We start from the raw sequence: 20850 nt of genomic DNA on the forward strand, positions 1-20850 counted from the left end.
GCTTGCCTGGCACCCTGGCGGCAGTTTTGGGGTTCTGCGTCTTCTGACCTCACGCTCCCCACCCACACTCGCCCTAGTGGATGGCAACTCTAACCCAAACGCCACGATGCAGAGGTAGGACTTACTTTTTAATTCTTTCTCCAAAGGAAGCTACTTCCTCCAAGATGTTCTGGACTGTGGAAACGATGTCCTGTACCATGTAGATTCTTTCGATGATGCCCTTTTTCTCGGATTCCTAAGAAACGTAAAAGAGAGATTGGACGCAGTTACGCTCTCCTTATATTTCCGGTATAGAAAGGAGTATGGCCAGATTATTATGACCGGCCAGCTTATTATGACCACCCCATCAGTACAATGAAGTGAATTAGTTATGCAAATAATAATAATAATAATAATAATAATAATAAAACCTTGAGAGTATTTGCTTAGGAAATTTTCAATATTCAGTATTTTTGGAAGTGTCAATGAAGTACTGATGGGGTGGTCATAATAATCTGGCCAGTCATAATAATCAGTGTGTGCGTGTGTGTGTGTATACACCTGACATTTGTAGGCAAATTAATTATAATTTTGCGCTGAAGTTGCTAGAGGGCCAGATCATTATAAATGTCTGAATAGCACAACATACCTAAGTATCATTGCTGATCAAGTTCACCTTATCATGTTGATGGCGTATCCCAATGGAGATGGCTTCTTCCAACAAGACAATGTGCCCTGCCACGGTGCTCGTATTGTGCAGGAGTGGTTTCAAGAACATGAGGGAGACTTTACCTTGCTTAGGTGGCCCCCATAATCTGGCCACTCAGTGTATGTGTGTGTGTGCGTGTGTGTGTGTGTGTGTGTGTGTGTGTGTGTGTGTGTGTATACACACATACACATATATTATTGATTTCAAGGAAGAAGGGAGAGGGAGAGAGAGAGAGAAACATCAATGATGAGAGAGAATCGTTGATTGGCTGCCTCCTGCAGGCCCCCTACTGGGGACCAAGCCCGAAACCCAGGCATGTGCCCTGACAGGGAATCAAACCATGACCTCCTGGTTCATAGGTCGACGCTCAACCACTGGGCCACACCAGCTGGGCCGTAAGTATTGACTGAATCCCCAAAATGTCCTGCCCATCCATCCAGATGCAAACACTCTCCGTGTGCAAGCTTCCCGTGCTCCCACGATGAATGGAAGCCGCATGGAGCCAAGACCTTCATCTCCCCGTGGGGGCGATGCGTCTGCCAGGGAACTCTGTCATTCCCTTTGGCTGACCCTGGCTTCCTCTTTGTCTTCACCAGGCTATCGCCAGCTCCCCTGTGCCCACCCCACCCCCCGTCATAGTGCTTCAAAGAGGGTTCCGGCAGGGAACAGCATGGCATGTTGGCTAGGCAGACCCTATGGTTTCCTAGCACTGTGGCTTCTTAGTCAAACGCTGCTGCATTTAAAAAATGTATATTTTTTCCCTGACCGGTTTGGCTCAGCGGATAGAGCATCAGCCTGCTGACTGAAGGGTCCCAGGTTAGATTCCGGTCAAGGGCATGTACCTTGGTTGCAGGCACATCCCCAGTAGGGAGTGTGCAGGAGGCAGCTGATCGATGTTTCTCTCTCATCGATGTTTCTAACTCTCTATCCCTCCCCCTTCCTCTCTGTAAAAAATCAATAAAATATATTAAAAATATATATGTATTTATTGATTAACGCTGCTCTGTGGTCTCCTCGCTCTGTGATCGAGGCAAGTTCCTGATCCCTTTCTGAGTTGCAAATTTGTTATCTAGAAAAGGGAGATCATAGGGAGCCCTTGGAGAAGTTAACAACACATCAGCACTTGGTACACTAGGCACTTCACACACGTAAGCCTGTCCCCTGCAAGAATGCAAAGAGCCGGCCGGTGTGGCTCAGTGGTTGAGCCTCAACCTATGAACCAGGAGGTCACAGTTCGATTCCCGGTCAGGGCACATGCCCGGGTTGTGGGCTCCATCCCCAGTAGGGGGCGTGCAGGAGGCAGCCGATCCATGATCCTCTCTCATCATTCATGTTTCTCTCTCTCCCTCTCTGAAATCCATAAAATATATAAAGAGAAAACAAAAAGGAATGCAAAGAGACAAAAGGCTGAATAAGCAACTTTCAGTCCAGTCAAAACAGCCCTGGGGTTCATTTAAGTTTCAGAAGCAATGAACTTCCAGGGCAAGCCTACTCATGTCGCCCGGTGCTGCCTGAGCGTATCTGGCAGCTCTCTCGGCTACACGCTGGCTTTATTTACACGTTTCCGACGGCACCGGGGAATGCGGGGGTAACACAGTTTAGCAAACACAACGTTACATCTGCGGCTGCTACCCGATCCCCAGGAGGCCTGGCGGGGACCCATTCAGAAAGACAGACCTGCTGCCTCACGCGCTGATGTTTTCCTTACCATAGGACGCTTCCAATTATTCGAGGAAATGAGTAATAAAAATTGTGATAGCCGCTGGGGCCGTTCCACCAGCAAGCCACGTCACAGCGGCGGACAACGTATTTGTTAGATTTCGAGGGAGAGTGGATTTTACTTCTTACGGCTTTGAAAGCACACAGGGGCCTGAGTAAGAGTCACATGACTTAGGGTCTCGTTTACGGCATGATGGGAGAGGCGAGAGCACGGAACTTTCCAAGACCCAGGCTTTGGATTTCATAATGCTCCTCTGTTCTGTATAGAGCAAGAGTGGCACCTGTCGTCAGAAAAAGAATGAAAATGCCAACTCTATAACCTAAACATAGAGACTACATACAAATAAAGGCAAAATCACCATTTTTTTTCATTGTCCATTTGTTTCTAAAATGATAAAAAGAAACACACACACACACACACACACACACACACACACACACACAAAGAAAACCCGGAGTCTTTAGGCCAGCCGTGGGCAAACTACGGCCCGCGGGCCGGATCCGCCCCGTTTGAAATGAATAAAACTAAAAAAAAAAAAAAAGACCGTACCCTTTTATGTAATGATGTTTACTTTGAATTGATATTAGTTCACACAAACACTCCATCCATGCTTTTGTTCCGGCCCTCCGGTCCAGTTTAAGAACCCATTGTGGCCCTCCAGTCAAAAAGTTTGCCCACCCCTGCTCTAGGCTAAGTTTCGTAAGCAGCTGAAATAAGAACAGAGTGGACCCGTGTGTAACAGAGCTGTTGTGTGTGTGTGTGTTTTTTTAAAGAACAAAAATGAAATAAATCAAGAAGCAAATATTTCGCCCTGACCGGTTTGGCTCAGTGGATAGAGCGTCAGCCTGCGGACTGAAAGGTCCCAGGTTCAATTCCGGTCAAGGGCATGTACCTTGGTTGCGGGCACATCCCCTGTAGGGGGTATGCAGGAGGCAGCTGGTCGATGTTTCTCTCTCATCGATGTTTCTAACTCTCTACCTCTCTCCCTTCCTCTCTGTAAAAATCAATAAAATATATTTTTTTAAAAAAAAGAAGCTAATATTTCCTTCACGGCTCCATTGCCTTTCCCATGCCTCCAATGACTAGAGCAGTGATGGCGAACCTATGACACGCGGGTCAGAGGTGACACGCGAACTCATTTTTTTGGTTGATTTTTCTTGGTTAAATGGCATTTAAATATATAAAATAAATATCAAAAATATAAGTCTTTGTTTTACTATGGTTGCAAAGATCAAAAATTTCTATATGTGACACGGCACCAGAGTTAAGTTAGGGTTTTTCAAAATGCTGACACGCTGAGCTCAAAAGGTTCGCCATCACTGGACTAGAGGATTGTGGGAGAGAATTAACACCATCACCATGAATTTACAGCTAAGAATTAATTATATCATCAGTCTGTGACTTTAAATCTTTCCTACCTGTTCTGATTTAGGAAAACTCCTTTCTCTCTCTTTTTTGATATATGTTTTTATTGATTTCAGAGAGGAAGGGAGAGGGAGAGAGGGAGAGAAGCATCAAAGATGAGAGAGAATCATGGATCGGCTGCCTCCTGCACGCCCCACACTGGGGATGGAGCCCGCAACCCGGGCATGTGCCCTGACCGGGAATGGAACTGTGCCCTCCTGGTTCACGGGTTGACGCTCAACCACTGAGCCACACCGGCCGGGCTCATCTTTGTCTCTAATTACCTAAGCAAAACCAGAGACATAGTCCTGGAAGTACATCACAGCAGGAAAAACCTTTTTGACACGCTGAGACATTGCGTAGTATTTGTCACAGGATGCACAAGGTCCCCAAAAGCCATCCATGCCTCATTTCTACCCCAAGATCTCCCCAGTCATTTCAGCCATGCAGAGCCAAGAGGCAAACATAGAATGTTAGACTGCAAAGGGGGGTATGTCTGGGCTGTCTCCTCCCACTGCATAGTAAAAGCCTGCCATTTGAAGACATGCAAACACGATAAACATCGGAAATAGATAGAGTGGCATTCAGCATGAAAAAACACACACACACACACACACACACACAAAACAACAAACCCCTCTCAACATCTGTCATAACAAAGACCAAGCAGCAATATTTCTGATAACACAAGATTAAAAACGGGTCTTTCGGAAGCCTGGCTTACTGACTGGGAACTGTCTTCAGGCACAGAACCCATGAGATGGGTTGTGTGTGCACGGAGACACACACACACACACACACACACACACACACACACACGCACGCACTCAACTCCACGGTGCACGCCGTTTCCAGGAGGGAAAGAAAGTCATTGCTCTTTCCGGAGAGGCATCCCTCTCCAGTAGTCCATTTGCTTTGGGGAAATGAACAGAAAACAGACTGTTTGGGTTTTGAGTCAATAGAATTCCTAAGTGGATTTAAACGGCTCTCCCTGTCTGCTCATTGCACACCGCGCTCCCACGCTGACAGGTACTTGCCGGCGTGTGCTTCTGGCTTCAACATCTCATTAGGAGTTCCTCTCACCCACTGACAGGTGCCAGGCCTGCGACCACCAGGCAGGGCTGAGGCTTCCTGGCCCTGGAACTACTGCGGGTCAACACGCCAGGAGCTGCAGCTGCTGACTGACCAGGGTGCCCTTTCGTGTTGTTTGAGGTGGGGAAGTGAGGCGGGTGGAAGGAAAAATATGTGTGTGACCAAACAATGCAATAAGAAATTCTAACATGTTAGAATTAGAGAGAGAAACATCAATGATGAGAGAGAATCATGGATCAGCTGCCTCCTGCACGCACCCCCACTGGGGATGGAGCCCCCAACCTGGGCATGTGCCCTGACCAGGAATCAAACCGTGACCTCCTGGTTCCTAGGTCACCGCTCAACCATGCTGGCTGGGATCAAGTTCATTTCTCTTAATTCGGGTTTAATCATTTGTAGATGGGGGAGGTAGCTAATTTAATGGTTTATTTTGAATGCTGAGTGGGCTGAAACATATAAACACAGCCTGGAAATTGTAAACACTCTACAAATATTATTCTTTAAATCTAATTATACTGAACTAATTCTTACTGCAAATGATGTTGTTTTAAATTATTACTCTTGTGTCATTTATTACTTATGTTATTTTCCCTTGAGGAAAAATATGGTGCGTCCCCCCCCCCACCTTTATTGTAAATTATCAATTAGCTTCTAAACTCACTGGATAATTGGGACTTAGTGCAAATCACACTGAAACAAGGGGTTCCATGAGGAAAGACAAGAGGACTAGCTACTACCCTCAGAAAAACAATGACCTGTGGGTAATGGAGAAACAATGTCCAATGCAGTCCACATCAGCATGATGTAAAAATTTTAAGCAATGGGAAATTAAATATTTAGATTCGTTATCCTATATAATATAAGCCTAATATGCTAAGTGTCCAGTCGTCCGGTCGGCCATTCAACCAATCAAAGCGTAATATGCTAATGATATGTTAAGGCCACTCAACTTCTCGCTATGACGTGCACTGACCACCAGGGGCAGATGCTCCAACCGGTAGGTGAGCTTGCTGCTGGAGTCTGGCCAATCAGGCCTGAGTGCGACGGGCTGGACATACCCTGGAGTCCTCCCACATTCCCTCCCCAGCTGGCCAACCTCCCGCACCCCTCCCTGGCCCCCATCATGCACCAGTGGGCTCCCTCGGCCTGGCCTGTGCCTTCTTGCAATCCCGGCTGAGGGAACCCACCACCACCCCGGAGTGCACGAATTTCATGCATCGGGCCTCTAGTATTCTATAAAATCAGAGTCTCTGACTGTATTCTGTTAGACAGTGCACATTAGCTAACAGAAGGATAGATAATCCATCTGATTTAGAGTCTGGTATATCGTATTTCACAATATTTGGGAGTAAGATAACAAGTATAATCCTTACAGTAGAAATATCAAAGCAAACCCACAAGTGCCAGGGTTAGTGAGCCTGATAGGAAGTAGGATGAATACTGCCTCAAAAGGTCAGATTATGAACATTCCTGGATTACTTCTCAAGGCAATGAGGCCAAACACTCTTGAGAACGGAGGTTTCGTGTTGAAAAGGAAAATGGGAGCTAGTCAGCGTGTCAGGGAAAAGCCTGCAGGAAGTAAGGAAGCCAATCCCTTCTCATCAGAACATGCATAAACCGATCATTAAGAATTGGCTGGAATCCATTTTTAATATTAAAGTCTCAAAGCTAAGCTGGTATGGTAGAGATGCGAGCAATTAAATGACTTCATCACTAAAATTCATATTAAATCAAATTAAAAGCAGTTACATCAGAACGGCCATTTACTTCATTCCCCTGAAAATCATCCCTGAGCAGGTCCTCTACATATCGTTCCCATCGGCCCTGAAATGTGTAGGAAGATATTCAATTACTGTTCATCTTTCAAAGGTAGTCTTTGACTTTTTTATTTTCTTTTTTTTAAATATCTATTTTTATTGATTTCAGAGAGGAAGGGAGAGGGAGAGAGAGAGAAATAAACATCAATGATGAGAGAGAATTAACCAAAAAAAGAAGGGAAAAAAAAGGGGGAGGCAAAATTGTGGAGTCTAATTCGGTTCCTAATACAAGTCACTTCCATGGACTTTTAACAATGAGGAGGGAGCACGAGGCTACGGTGATGTCATTTTACAACAATCCCCGACGGAGACAATAAAAGGGTGACAGAGCCCAGGCCTGGGCCTGGTCTGTGCACGGGAGACAGGCGGGAACATGGGAAAGCGTCCGTCTCCCCAGGGAGCCGCGCCACGGGGGCCGGCCCGCTTTCATCTCCCCAGTTGTCTGCGCTGGTATTTGGTGGGAAGGGGGTGCTGGCAATTAAGGGGTGTCACTTGCAAGATGGATAGTTTGGAGAGAAAGGAGTTCCCTTTCTTCTTCTGGTGTGGAAGGAAACGACCCTGTGTTTACCATTTGTAAACAGGGCCCGTCTCGCTGGGCGCGTTACAGTTCCCAGAAGCGTGGTCTGTCATGTGTAACACGCACCAGGAGCCAGAAGGGCCACGAGAGCGAGCCCTGGGATACAGCCTGTGCGTGCAGCTCTATGAGCACAGCTCAGCGCTGGACGCTGACATACATGGAGAGAAATAATGGATTGGAATGTGGGTGCGAATGATGCGTGCTCCGGAGGCCTTACTGTTGACAATCCCCCTAGTTACAAATCTCTGAAAGAAGTGACAGTGAGCCCGGCTGGCGTGACTCAGTGGTCAAGTGTCGACCTATGAACCAGGTCACAGTTTGATTCCCGGTTAAGGACACATGCCCGGGTTGCGGGCTCGATCCCCAGTAGGGGGTGTGCAGGAGGCAGCTGATCCATGATTCTCTCTCGTCATTGATGTCTCTATCTCTCAATAAAAATATATTTTAAGAAAAAGAAGTAAGAGAGAGAAGATATGGAAGAGGACTGGAAAGTTCACCAGGCTCACCAAAGGCTGTGTTAAGCGGAAGAGGCATAACGTTTTCATTTTAGACGAATTCCTCTAGAACAGCGGTTCTCAACCTGTGGGTCACGACCCCTTTGGGGGTCGAACGACCCTTTCACAGGGGTCGCCTAAGACCATCGGAAAACACATATATAATTACATATTGTTTTTGTGATGAATCACTATGCTTTCATTATGTTCAATTTGTAACAATGAAAATACATCCTGCATATCAGATATTATTTACATGACGATTCATAACAGTAGCAACATGACAGTGATGAAGTAGCCACGAAAATAATGTTATGGTTGGGGGTCACCACAACATGAGGAGCTGTATGAAAGGGTCGCGGCATGAGGAAGGTTGAGAACCACTACTCTAGAAGATTTCACAGGAATATGAAATTGAAGTAGCAAAACAACCATGGCCGTGCTGAGGCTATTAAAGGCCCTATGATGTGGAATCTAATGAACAAAATAAACTGATGAACAAAATTGATCCAGAGACACAGAAGCATGAACAGCCTGTGGAATCTCAAAGGGAAGGCGGGGGAGGGAGGGTGGGAAGAGATCAACCAGAGAACTTGTATGCATATGTGCATCACCCGTGGACACAGACAGTGGGGTGGAGAGGGCCTGGGGAGGGAGGTGGGCTAGATGAGGTCAATGGGTGGTGGTGGAGGGGGAGGGGACTGATGTAATACTTTCAACAATAAAGATTTAAAAATTAAATAAATGAAGTCCCTCTGAAGATACTACACTCAAAGGGTCTCAAGAACAAAACTGCCCAGGAGGCAATGGGGGAAGACCGAGTGCAAGGCCCTCCGTGTGGGACAGGTTGGCATCACAGCTCCACGGCTCGTCCCTGTAGATCAGTGGCTCTCAACCTTCCTCATGCCGCGACCCTTTAATACAGTTCCTCATGTTGTGGTGACCCCCAACCATAAAATTATTTTCGTTGCTACGTCGTCACTGTCATGTTGCTGCTGTTATGAATCGTCATGTAAATATCTGATATGCAGGATGTATTTTCATGGTTACACATTGAACATAATGAAAGCACAGTGATTCATCACAAAAACAATATGTAATTATCTATGTGTTTTCCGATGGTCTTAGGCGACCCCTGTGAAAGGGTCGTTCGACCCCCAAAGGGGTCTCGACCCACAGGTTGAGAACCGCTGCTGTAGATGCTGTGGTTCGACTCAGTCGTCCTCGCCTGGAAAGGCTAGAAGCGCAGCCCCGATGGCTCTGCCTCCAGACACTGAGGCAGACCTGGAGACACCCAAGAGTAAGGTTTGACCTTGACAACCCATGGCCTGTAGTCCAAGGGCTGAAGTTGTTGCCTTTAGTTGACTGACCTCCGATGTCTCACTCATTGCCTTCCCGTCCCTGGGTGGGTCATTTAAAAATGGTTGGCCAACGGGAAAGAAATCTTCCTCACTTTCAAGCCTTGGTTAATAAAATGTAGGCTAGTTCCTAGTACAGGTTTAAAATAATTTCATTAAAACGGAAATTTTCATTTAAAACTGTGTTTCCGCCTGGCCGGTGTGGCTCAGTGGTTGAGCATCAACCCAGGAACCAGGAGGTCACAGCTAGATTCCAGGTCAGGGCACACGCCCAGGCTGTGGGCTCAATGCCATGCAGGAGGCAGCTGATCAATGTTTCTCTCTCATGGATGTTTCCATCTCTCTATCCCTCTCCCTTCCTCTCTCTCCAAAAATCAATAAAAACATGTTAATGAAAAAAAAAGACTTGTTTCCTTTGAGACGCCTTCCCAGCATGCACTGTGGCTTGGCTATCTCTACTTCTAATGTTCAAAGAGCTACGTCACCGGGAAGCCACTCAACATCAATTCATCAACAAGAAAGTTGCATCTGTGTGACCTTTTTTTTTCCTGAAAAAGGGCAATTTACTTTAAAAAGATATTTTACTACTTGATTTCATTATTTTGCTACGAATGATCATTTTAACACCACAAGTAAGGTTTACTCTGGAATCCCCTCAATGCGCTACAAATGGGCAAAACCATCTGCCTCTCTCGATCCATTTGAAGGCCCTCTGTGTCACGGAGCCGGTGTTTTTATATTCATTGCTCTTTCCTGGGCATTTTATATTGGATTCTAACTGTTAAGATCTCCCCCTCCCCCTCAAGCATCCGAAACGCTATACCATGCGTCTCTCTCAGCACCTCCCACCCCCCTCAATACCCACAGGTTCTGAGGACTGAAGTCCATTAAGCTAGTAGCATCGCATTTGGCATGTCCCTTTTTTTTTCATTTTATTCCAGAAGGTTTGTCTGAAAGCGTAATGACAACAGAAGCACCGGCTTTGAGAGCCTCTCCCAGGAGAAGGGAAAGGACAGATGTACCCAGACGGAGAGCTGCACGCGCTGCCAGCAACAGCTGGGGAAGTGACAGCTCTGAAGTGGGTGGCCACCCCGCAGCGCGCGGGCTGGAGCCTGAAGGAGGAGCACTGTCACTTGGTTTACTTGTGACTTCCCGGGCGACCCTCCGTCGACCTTCCAGACGCCACGGAGAAGCGCACCTTCGCCCGCAGCCAAGGACAGCCCCCCTCCCACTCTGCTGTTTTACCTTTTCAATATATTTGTATTGATTTCAGAGAGGAAGGGACAAGAAGAGACATCGATGATGAGAGAGAATCATGCATCAGCTGCGTCCTGCACACTCCACACTGGGGATCGAGCCCACAACCCGGGCATGTGCCCTGACCGGGAATCGAACCGTGACCTCCTGGTTCATAGGTCGATGCTCAACCACTGAGCCACGCCGGCCGGGCCTACAGCTATGCTTTTTCTACTACTTCAATTATTTCTCACATTTTGCCCCTTTCCATCCTCATTTTTACAAATGAATGAAAAGAAATAGATATATCTTAGAAAGGGATATCCTTTGTAAATGATATGAATATTAATCTGCTGGTTACTCTATAGTACAAAAAAATAAAAGCATCTGACACAACCTGGAAGGAAGCTATCTGCTGAAAACATGAATGTCCCGCCCTGGCTGGTGTGGCTCAATGGATAGAGTATCGACTTTCAGACTGAAGGGTCCTGGGTTTGATTCCGGTCAAGGGCACGTACCTCGTTTTCAGGTTCCCCGGCCCTGATGCGGTGCATGCAGGAGGCAACCAATCGCTGTCTCTCTCTCACGTCAATGTTTCTCTCTGTCTCTCCCCCTCCCGCTCTCTCTAAACATCAATGGAAAAATATCCTCGGGTGAGGATTAACAAAACAAAACAAAACAAAAAGAATGTCCCCTCCCTGTCGAGAGGTTCCGTGGACACTCACCTTGTCATCTTCATCCTCCTCGTCATCGACTTCCGTGCTCTCCTGAAAGGAAGCCCCATAATTAGTTAATAAAATATCAGCTGAAATGACCAAAGGCAAAATAAACTCATTCACATGAAAGAAAAATGTCTCCAGCCCTGGCTGGTTTGGCTCCGTGGGTAGAGCATCAGCCTGCGGACTGAAGGGTCCCGGGTTCGATTCTAATCAAGGGCACATGCCCCGGTTGCTGGCTCAATCCCCAGCAGGGGGCGTGCAGGAGGCAGCTGGTCAGTGATTCTCTCTCATCCTTGATGTTTCTATCTCTATTTCCCTCTCCTTCCTCTCTGAAATAAAAAAGAAAAAACATGTCTACAGCCCTAGCTAGTTTGGCTCAGTGGATAGAGCATCAGCCAGCGGACCAAAGGGTCCCGGGTTTGATTCCGGTCAAGGGCATGTACCTCAGTTGCAGGCTCCTCCCCAGCCCGGGTCCTGGTCAGGGCGTGTACAGGAGGCAACCGATCGATGTGTCTCTCTCACATCGATATTTCTCTCTGTCTCTCCCTCTCTCTTCCACTCTCTCTCAAAATCAATGGAAAAATATCGCCGGGGTGAGGCTTAAGAAAAAAATGTCTACAGAATCTAAGCGGTCGTCTTTTTAAAATCCAATCTGCAAAAACACCCTTAAGGAGAACGCTTTGAGAGTTCAGGGGCACCGTGGCAACAGCGCACACAACACGCCTCATCTCCATAAAACTTCGCGATAAACACAGCCATGAGGCGAGCGGCCTTGGACGGCGCCCAGCTTCCAGGCGGCTCTGCTGAGCTGAACTTTCTCTAAACACTTCTGTTCTCCTGACAGATGAAGCGGCCGCTACGTTAAGGCGGAGAGGACCGCTCTCGGTTTGTGCGGGGCTCACTGCGAGAGCGATTTCTCTGCTCCTTGGGGGCCATTACGGGAACATCAGACAGCAGAAGTGCGTGAGTCTGAGTATCATCCACCCCGAAAGTAAGTTAGAGGTTTCTTTACGGTTTCACAGTCCTCCTGGGGCTTCGGGTTTGGGTGGGGGAGCAGGTGAGGGAGGGAGGACAAGGCCTTGATCTGGACCAGCCGTGGGCAAACTACGGCCCGCGGGCCGGATCCGGCCCGTTTGAAATGAATAAAACTAAAAAAAAAAAAAAGACCGTACCCTTTTATGTCATGATGTTTCCTTTGAATTTATGTTAGTTCACACAAACACTCCATCCATGCTTTTGTTCCGGCCCTCCGGTCCAGTTTAAGAACCCATTGTGGCCCTCGAGTCAAAAAGTTTGCCCACCCCTGATCTGGCCTAAAGGGCGCCCTGCTTTCGTTTGGGGGGTCACAGCACCGGCTGTGATGCGAGCAGGTTGGTTCACATTCGTTTTAAATCCCTGTCTCTAGAACAAGTAAATTTCAATCATGCCGCTGCTGCAATATTTATTCATTTGTTATTTTATTTTTTAATTGATTGCAGAGAGGAAGGGAGGGGGAGAGAAAGAGAAACATCAATGATGAGAGAGAATCATTGATTGGCTGCCTCCTGCACGCCCCCTACGAGGGATGGAGCCTGCAACCCGGGCATGAACGCGCCCTCTATCTGGGAATCCAACTGTGACCTTCTGGTTCAGGAGTCCGCGCTCAACCACTGAGCCACACCAGCTGGGCCAGAGATGATTTTTTCCATCATGAGAACATGCTAAGGGAAACTCTGTGAAGAGGGTCCCCTTTTGCGTCTAGAAAAACCCAATGTGATGCTGATCTGTTACCAAGTCTCAAAGCCTTAGACTTTTGTTTAAAAAACTGCTGGGTTTTTGAACCTGGAATGCCAGGATTATACCATAAAAGAAGCCAATACATACAGGTTCCTGCTCATGGGGGGGGGGGGGGGGGGGGAGATGCCCTGGTGTGCGTGCGAGGAGAGAGCGAGGGGGGAAGAGCTGGGGAAGAAGGGCAGGGAGTGGAGGCCGGTGTCTCTGAGGGGAAGCCTTGCTGGCAAGTCTGAGAATCGCAGCAGAAACATGGGCACAGGAACAGAGGGACACATGCCCACACAGGCTGGGCCTTCCCTGGGAGTGGGCAAGCGTCCGAGAACACCCTGAGCCTTCAGGCCGGAGGTGAGCACTGAAGGGGGAACCTGGGTGGAGGGGCCGAGGCAGCCTCCAGATGCTCTGCGTCCCCTGGAGGGACTTTTCTCTCGTGGCTGACAACGTTCTTCACCTTAACCTCACGGAGCACAGAGGTGCCCCCGGACACGTGCTGCTGGCGCGGGACAGATGCCCGAGCACCACAGGGCTCTCTGGACTCTGAGGAAATAGCCCAAGACTCAGAAACACAGAGGAGACCCCAGGTGACACCTGATACAAGATCTCTACTACAGCCCTGGCCAGTGTGGCTCATTGGATAGAGCTTCGGCCTGCGGACTGAAGGGTCCCAGGTTCGATTCCGGTCAAGGGCATGTACCTTGGTTGCAGGCACATCCCCAGTAGGGGGTGTGCAGGAGGCAGCTGACCAATGTTTCTCTGTCATCGATGTTTCTCTCTCTCTCCCTTCCTCTCTCTCTCTCAAATCAGTAAAAACATATATTTCTAGCCTGGCCAGGGTGGCTAAGTGGTTGAGCATCAACCTATGAACTAGGAGGTCACGATTCAATTCCCAGTCAAGGCACATGCCCGGGTTGTGGGATCGATCCCCAGTGTGGGGTGTGCAGGAGGCAGCCGATCAATGGTTCTCTCTCATCATTGATGCTTCCATCTCTCTTTCCCTCTCCCTTCCTCTCAGAAATCAATTAAAAAATTAATATATATATTTTTTTCTATAAAAAAGATCTGTGCTATAACATGGACATATGTGCAAGGTGGATCCTCCAGGATCAAACCAAATGGACTTGGGCCATGATTTAGTGGTGGTGCTGACGGTGCTGGCTTATCATTGTTAGCACCTTTGTCTAGAGTCAAACATCAGAGCTATTGGCGTCTTGGCTTACCTGGGAGTCGTGGGTGCTGCTCGCCTTCCCTTTCGTGGGTTCGATGAAATTATAGGCAAAGAGCAGCAGCAACGCCAGGGGGATCATGTACAGCTCAAAATTCCACACCGTGGCCAGGAACACCTGATGGGAAGACAAGACCAAATCACTGCTTGAGAACACGGAATGGCAACCATCTTCCAAGCCTCCTCAGTGACTTCAGGGAATTAAATCCAGGACTCTCACTACAGCAGCTTTTAGAAACGGTTACTAACAGGCACAGGCACACACACACACACACACACACACACACACACACACACACACTGATTAATGCAGTTGTAGAGTTGTAGAACTGGTAGAATGAGGAAGAAACGATTGGCCAGGTACAGGCTGGAGCAGACCGATCTGGTCCCATACCTGGAAACCCCATTCCCTATCCTATCGACTCAGCTGTCTGCTCCTAGCTGTATTGTACCAGAACCGAGGGACGGTCGTATGCAAACACCCACGGTCCCCAAGAGGCCGGCCACATGCCAAATTTTGCCAACCGTAAGGCTTATTTTAACTGGAGAGGGGATTACTTTTTAAATTGGCTTCCAATATTTTAAAACCCAAGTATTTCAGGTAAGACATTCCAGATTTTCAAAGTCTCTTTAAGAATCTTAAAATCGTCACCCTAGCAGGTTTGGCTCCGTGGAGAGAGCACTGGCCTGCGGACTGAAGGGTCCCAGGTTCGATTCCGGTCAAGGGCATGTACCTTGGTTGCAGGCTTGATCCCCGGCCCTGGTTGGGGCAGGTGCAGGAGGCAATTAATCTGTGTCTCTCTCTCACATTGATGTTTCTCTCTCTCTCTTTCTCTCCTCCTCCTCCTCCCTGCCACTCTCCAAAAATCAATGGAAAAATATCTTTGGGTGAGGATTAACAACAACAAAAAAACCCATATATATACATATATATATATACACACACATATATATGTGTATATATACATATATACATATATGTGTGTGTGTATATATATATATGATAGAATTTAAAAATCTTAAAGTCTTCCAATATTAAGGCTGGATGGCCCCAACAAAATGATGGGCCAGGAATGCCCACATCAGACAAGCTACCTGCCCCATTTCTATCCGCCTGTGAACTTGGGACCCTCCCACAGAAAGGATGAGCGAGAGCTAGGGTTTGAAGCCAAGTGCCTCTGCCGCCATGGTCACCGGAAACAAGAACGCCACGAAGACACGGCCCTGCCTCCAAGTAACACGCGGATTAGCAGGACAAAGAGGAAAAGAACACTTGGCAATTATTTCACGAGGCAGGAGTGACATCTCGGGCACGTTATTTCCAGACTTAACGCCCCACTTTCCTTTCAAACTCACAGGTGGTCCCACAAGATGAAATACGGTAACTTGTGGTGATCAGCTGTCAGCTCGCCAGTGCTGGGAAAAAAGTCACTCATGTAACTTATCAACTTAGAACAAATTAGAGACTTTCAGGCCGCATTCTTTAAGGATGGAGTTTCTGCTGGTTTTACTTTCCCCTTTTGCATGTACGATAGGATTCAAGAAAAAACAACAGAAAAAAAGCGCTTCTAATCTGTATTTATACACAAGCTTCTTTCCTAAGTACATAATCTGTATTCTCATCTGAATATGAAACGTTTTAACATCCCATGGTTTGCCCGGCCAGTATGGTGCAGTGGGTTGGGTATCTTCCCATGCACGAGGTCACCGGTTCCATTTCCAGTAAGGCCACATGCACCAGTTATGGGCTGGATCCCCAGTAGGGGGGTGCAGGAGGCAGCCAATCAATGATTCTCTCTCATCAATGTTTCTCTCTCTCTCTCTCTGCCTTCCTCTCTAATAAAAACCCAAATCAATACAAATATATTTTTAAAATCCCCATGGTTTGCATCATGCTAACTGGACACCCTCTACATTTCTTGATGACTTTATTTAAGTGGGAAAAGTCAATCGCTCATCTATGGCCTAATAAAAACCCACACCACTCATCAAGGCAGAGCTGCCAGTTGAAAAAGTTGAACAGCTCAAAATGAAATAAGAAAGAAGGCATTTAATATGTTGCAACTGTTGGCTCCTTCCCTCCTAAAATGATCATAATTTCTGGTCAAGGATCAGACAATGAATTTCTCATTATGTGTTTTTTTGTGTTTGTTTTTTGCAGAAGCTGGTAATTGAGCAGTTGAAAGTCCGATTTGGGTAAATACATCTTCCACAGCCATCAGCAAATTCTCTGCTCTGATTAAAGGAAGGGAGGAAAGCATCCTCACACATTTATTCCCCCATAGAGCTGGGTATCCTGAAGAGGTCAAGACAAAAACAATTCCATTAAATGTACCAGCAAGCGTCTCACTCATTTCCGAAGCAGAATTGTTGGCACCGGAGCCACCCTCCGTGGTACAAGTCCGATGGGGCTCTAATTGTCCGCTAAGTGGACAGAGCGTTCTAGAAAAGTCTTCTCTGGCCCTAGCTGGTTTGGCTCAGTGGATAGAGCGTCGGCCTGCAGATGAAGGGTCCCAGGTTCGAGTCCAGTCAAGGGCACATGCCCAGGTTGCAGGCTCGATCCCCAGTAGGAGGTGTGCAGGAGGCAGCCGATCAATCAATGATTCTCTCTCATCATTGATGTTTCTCTCGCTCCCTCTCCCTTCCTCTCTGAAATCAATAAAAGAAAAAATAAATACACACACACACTCACTCACACATTCCCTCACGTGAACCATCAGTGGATCACCAGAATAAAAGCTCAAATGCAAACCCCGCAACTACCCGTTCAAGGTTTGGCCCGTTCTGTTAAAAAAAAAAAAAAATCTGTTGCACCATGAAAATAAATGTACAACCGAAATACACGCGAAAACAACCACCACCAGAAAGAAATCCCCGAAACAACGTTTCTGTCTAATTGTAAACCCCCAAAATGAAGAGTCAGATGACATGTAGAGAAGGGAGTCTCCCTCCACTTTTTTTTTTGTAGGATCCGATCCATGTAGGCACGGAGGGGAAACATTGGCAAAGGCCCTTGAAAAACCAGGAGGCAGATGTCCAGGTAACCGCGAAGCCAGGAAACGGTTTATTTTAATAAAGCTATCCTACACGGCGCCCCAAATCGGGAGTGGCAACGAGGCTGGGGCAAGTTTGAGCTATCACTACCTGTTAGCCCTGAAAAATCAATTAAAGTCACCCTTCCACCGAGAGTCCCTTTCCAGCCAATGAAAGTAGCTTCGCCCTGAGACTTGCATGAGTGGCTGCGGAGAAATGTACATGAAACCTACACTCCAGGTCCTGCATTCCTGCCCTGCCCACTTTCGTATAAACTAACCACCCTAAGACTAGCCTTTGGGGGCAGTGGTAGAAATGGGGGGGGGGGGTAAGGGGGGGGGGGGGGAGAAGGAGACAAAAAGAGAAACGAAAAGAGAGAGAAATCCCTGCTGCTACCCGTCTCATCCTGAGAATCATGTCTCCTTTTGGTGAATTCCAAAAATTTCTTCAAAAGCTCTCTTTTTTTCTCCCCCACCCCTCCTGCAGAAGACAGAGCTGTGCTCCATTTTCTGTGCAAGAGAAGAGATCTGACTTTGCGAGTTGAAAGGGAGGGCAGGGAAGCCATCCCAAGTGTTTTAGTAATTAAACGAATATGCATAATGAGCCATATGCCCAGAGGGCCTGTTCTTCATGTGGGCCAGATTTTTGTTTGAATTTTTAATTTTTATATACAGATGAGACATCCCGTGTCGGCGCCCGACAGCGTGAGGGAACATGCCATCGGAAGCAGAGCGAGGGGACGGTCCGCGCAGGGCCCGGAACAGGAGACGCGAGAGAAATTCGCTTCTGAAGATGTGGGTTCGAATGGGTCCCCCCTCGCCTGCAGCCCCCCACCCCCCCCCCGGCCCCCCCTCTCCCCGCCCGCTCTAGCAATTGTCATCTGCTCAGCGGCTGTAGGAGATTCGAATAACGAACACACTGACAGCTCTATACAGTTTGAATAAAATACAGTGGCGTCAGTTGAAAAGTGTGAAAATCCCATGGGGCAAACGAAAATTCTTTTTTTTTTAAATATATTTTTATTGATTTCAGAGAAAAAGGGAGAGAGAGATAGAAATATCAATGATGAGAGAGAATCATGGATTGGCTGCCTCCTGCACGCCCCACACTGGGGATCGAGCCTGCAACCCGGGCATGTGTCCTGACCGGGCATTGAACCATGAGCTCCTGGTTCATAGGTGGACGCTCAACCACTGAGCCACACTGGCCGAGCAAGGATTTCTTTTTTTAAAAAAATACTTCTACATCCATCATTCCGACTGCCATCTTGAATTACAGGAAATCCTCCCAAGGAAGCTACATAAATATAATATTGCATGCTCTAGGCCAGCTGTGGGCAAACTACGGCCCGCGGGCCGGATCCGGCCCGTGTGAAATGAATAAAACTAAAAAAAAAAAAAAGACCGTACGCTTTTATGTAATGATGTTTACTTTGAATTTATATTAGTTCACACAAACACTCCATCCATGCTTTTGTTCCGGCCCTCCGGTCCAGTTTAAGAACCCATTGTGGCCCTCGAGTCAAAAAGTTTGCCCACCCCTGCTCTAGGCCCATGGTCAGCAAACTGCGGCTCACGAGCCACATGCGGCTTTTTGGCCCTTTGAGTGTGGCCCTTCCTAAGCCTTGGGAGGACCCTAATTAAGTTACTAACAATGTACCTACCTATATTATAGTTTATGTTTAAAAATGTGGCTCTCCAAAGAAATCTCAATCGTTGTACTGTTGATATTTGGCTCTGTTGACTAATGAGTTTGCCGACCACTGCCCTAGGCCAGCAGTCGCCAACCACTGGTTTAAGGAAACCTTTGGAGCAACCAGCCTAGGCCACATATATTAGCGATGAGAATTAGAGAAACTCATACCACTTTAAAAAAAATATTGATTGATTTTAGAGAGGAAGGGAGAGGGAGAGAGAGACAGAAACAGCAAAGATGAAAGAGAATCACTGATCGGACGCCCCCCGCCTGCCCCACACTGGGGACCGAGCCTGCATCCGGGCATGTGCCCTGACCGGGAATCGAACTGACACCTCCAGGTTCATTGTTCATTGGTCGATACTCAACCACTGAGCCAGGCCGGACGGGCGAGGAATTCAGATCTCTCAATGATGCAACTGTGCACAGTGGGTAGAAAATTCTCAGGGCGAAATGCAGCTTTGGCCTCCTCATTTCTACGGCAGCATAGACTGTGACTTAAAGGGATTCAGTATCTTCTCTCACACGTACAGATCCCCAGTATTCCCCAAACCGCCATGGTAAAGGAATAGGTACAATCTTCCTTGAAGCTTTTCAGCCTCATTTAGAAAGTACTCCGTTATAATCAAAGCAACATAAGACATACAGAGTCTGATAACATTACTGCCATCGCCCCTGCTGGTGTGGCTCAGTGGATAGAGCATAGGCCCGCAAACTGAAGGGTCCCAGGTTCAATTCCGGTCAAGGGCACATACCTACGTTGCGGACTCGATCCCTGGCCCTGGTAGGGGCGAGTGCGGGAGGCAACCAATCGATGTGTCTCTCTCACATCAATGTTTCTCTCTGTCTCTATCTCTAAAAACCAATGGGGGAAAAAAAACAAATAAAATAAAATAACAAAAAAATGACGGTGTCATCTCTGGACACTCAGGATCCAATAATCATTCTCTAACACAGAGAAGAGCTTTTTATTTTATTTTATTTTAAATATATTTTTATTGATTTCAGAGAAGAAGGGAGAGGGAGAGAAACAACAATGATGAGAAAGAATCATGGGTCGGCTGCCTCCTGCACGCCCCACACTGGGGAAGGAGCCCACGATCTGGGCATGTGCCCTGAGTGGGAATCGAACCGTGACCTCCTGGTTCGTAGGTCGACGCTCGACCACTGCGCCACACAGGCCGGTGAGAAGAGAGCTTTATAAAAAACGTGTTTGCACAACATTTGAAATATACAAGGATGATCTGGACAAAGTCAGTAAGTCCTACATGTGGGTCAGTCTTGTACATGCCTAATTCAGGATCAACATTTCAGAATGCAGTGACTTTGTGTTTGTCTGTGAGTGTATGTCAGTGAGCGTGTGTGTGTGTGTGTGTGTGTGTGTGTGTGTGTGTATACATTGGTGGGGGAGGCAGCATAGAGGAAATGTTTCAAGTCCACTGTTCCCAAAGTCTTTTTTTAAAAAAAATATATATTTTATTGATTTTTAGAGAGGAAGGGAGAGGGCTAGAGAGCTAGAAACATCGATGAGAGAGAAACATCGACCAGCTGCCTCCTGCACACCCCCCACTGGGGATGTGCCCACAACCAAGGTACATGCCCTTGACCGGAATCGAACCCGGGACCCTTCAGTCCGCAGGCCGACGCTCTATCCACTGAGCCAAACCGGTCAGGGCTCTTCCCATCGTCTTTAACCAAAATAAGTGAAACGCGAAATGCCCCCATTGGGCATTAGGGCCTTCAGAAAAGACTATGAAAACAAACATGATGGAAAGTCAATGTCAACCCCTGGACTCTGTCCGGCCCCCGCTTCGGAACACAGATACGCCCCCGTTTCCACAACGTAAACCCCAGAACGGAATGCAAAGCATGTAGAGGGCAAGTCGTCATGGAGCTGTAAATAACTTCTCCTGCCTCCTTCTGATCCCGGCGGGGCGACTAGATCTAGTGGTCTCAGCGGCCAGACAGATAAACTCCCACGGCAGGCCGAAGACAAAAATTGACAAGGAGCGTCACCTTCCTGGC

The 20850-nt window shown here is 47.5% G+C and overlaps 1 protein-coding gene across 7 annotated transcripts in view; it reads right to left on the minus strand.

The window, feature by feature from the left end:
* MCTP2 (multiple C2 and transmembrane domain containing 2) overlaps positions 1-20850 on the minus strand; it is a 130287-nt gene that overhangs the window by 12654 nt on the left and 96783 nt on the right. For all 7 annotated transcript variants that reach the window (XR_004975155.1, XR_004975156.1, XM_036355546.1 and 4 more), the window contains 3 exons: positions 14093-14215; positions 11112-11153; positions 126-235 (listed from right to left, as the gene is read on the minus strand). Coding sequence is in view for 5 of the 7 variants with exons in the window: in XM_036355546.1 (XP_036211439.1) it covers positions 126-235; positions 11112-11153; positions 14093-14215 (275 nt within the window). In the remaining 2 variants the exon portion in view is untranslated. The remainder of the gene's footprint in view (positions 1-125; positions 236-11111; positions 11154-14092; positions 14216-20850) is intronic.

The sequence above is a fragment of the Myotis myotis genome, unplaced genomic scaffold (genome assembly GCF_014108235.1).
Source record: "Myotis myotis isolate mMyoMyo1 unplaced genomic scaffold, mMyoMyo1.p scaffold_m19_p_23, whole genome shotgun sequence".
In the NCBI taxonomy this organism is placed as follows: domain Eukaryota; kingdom Metazoa; phylum Chordata; class Mammalia; order Chiroptera; family Vespertilionidae; genus Myotis; species Myotis myotis.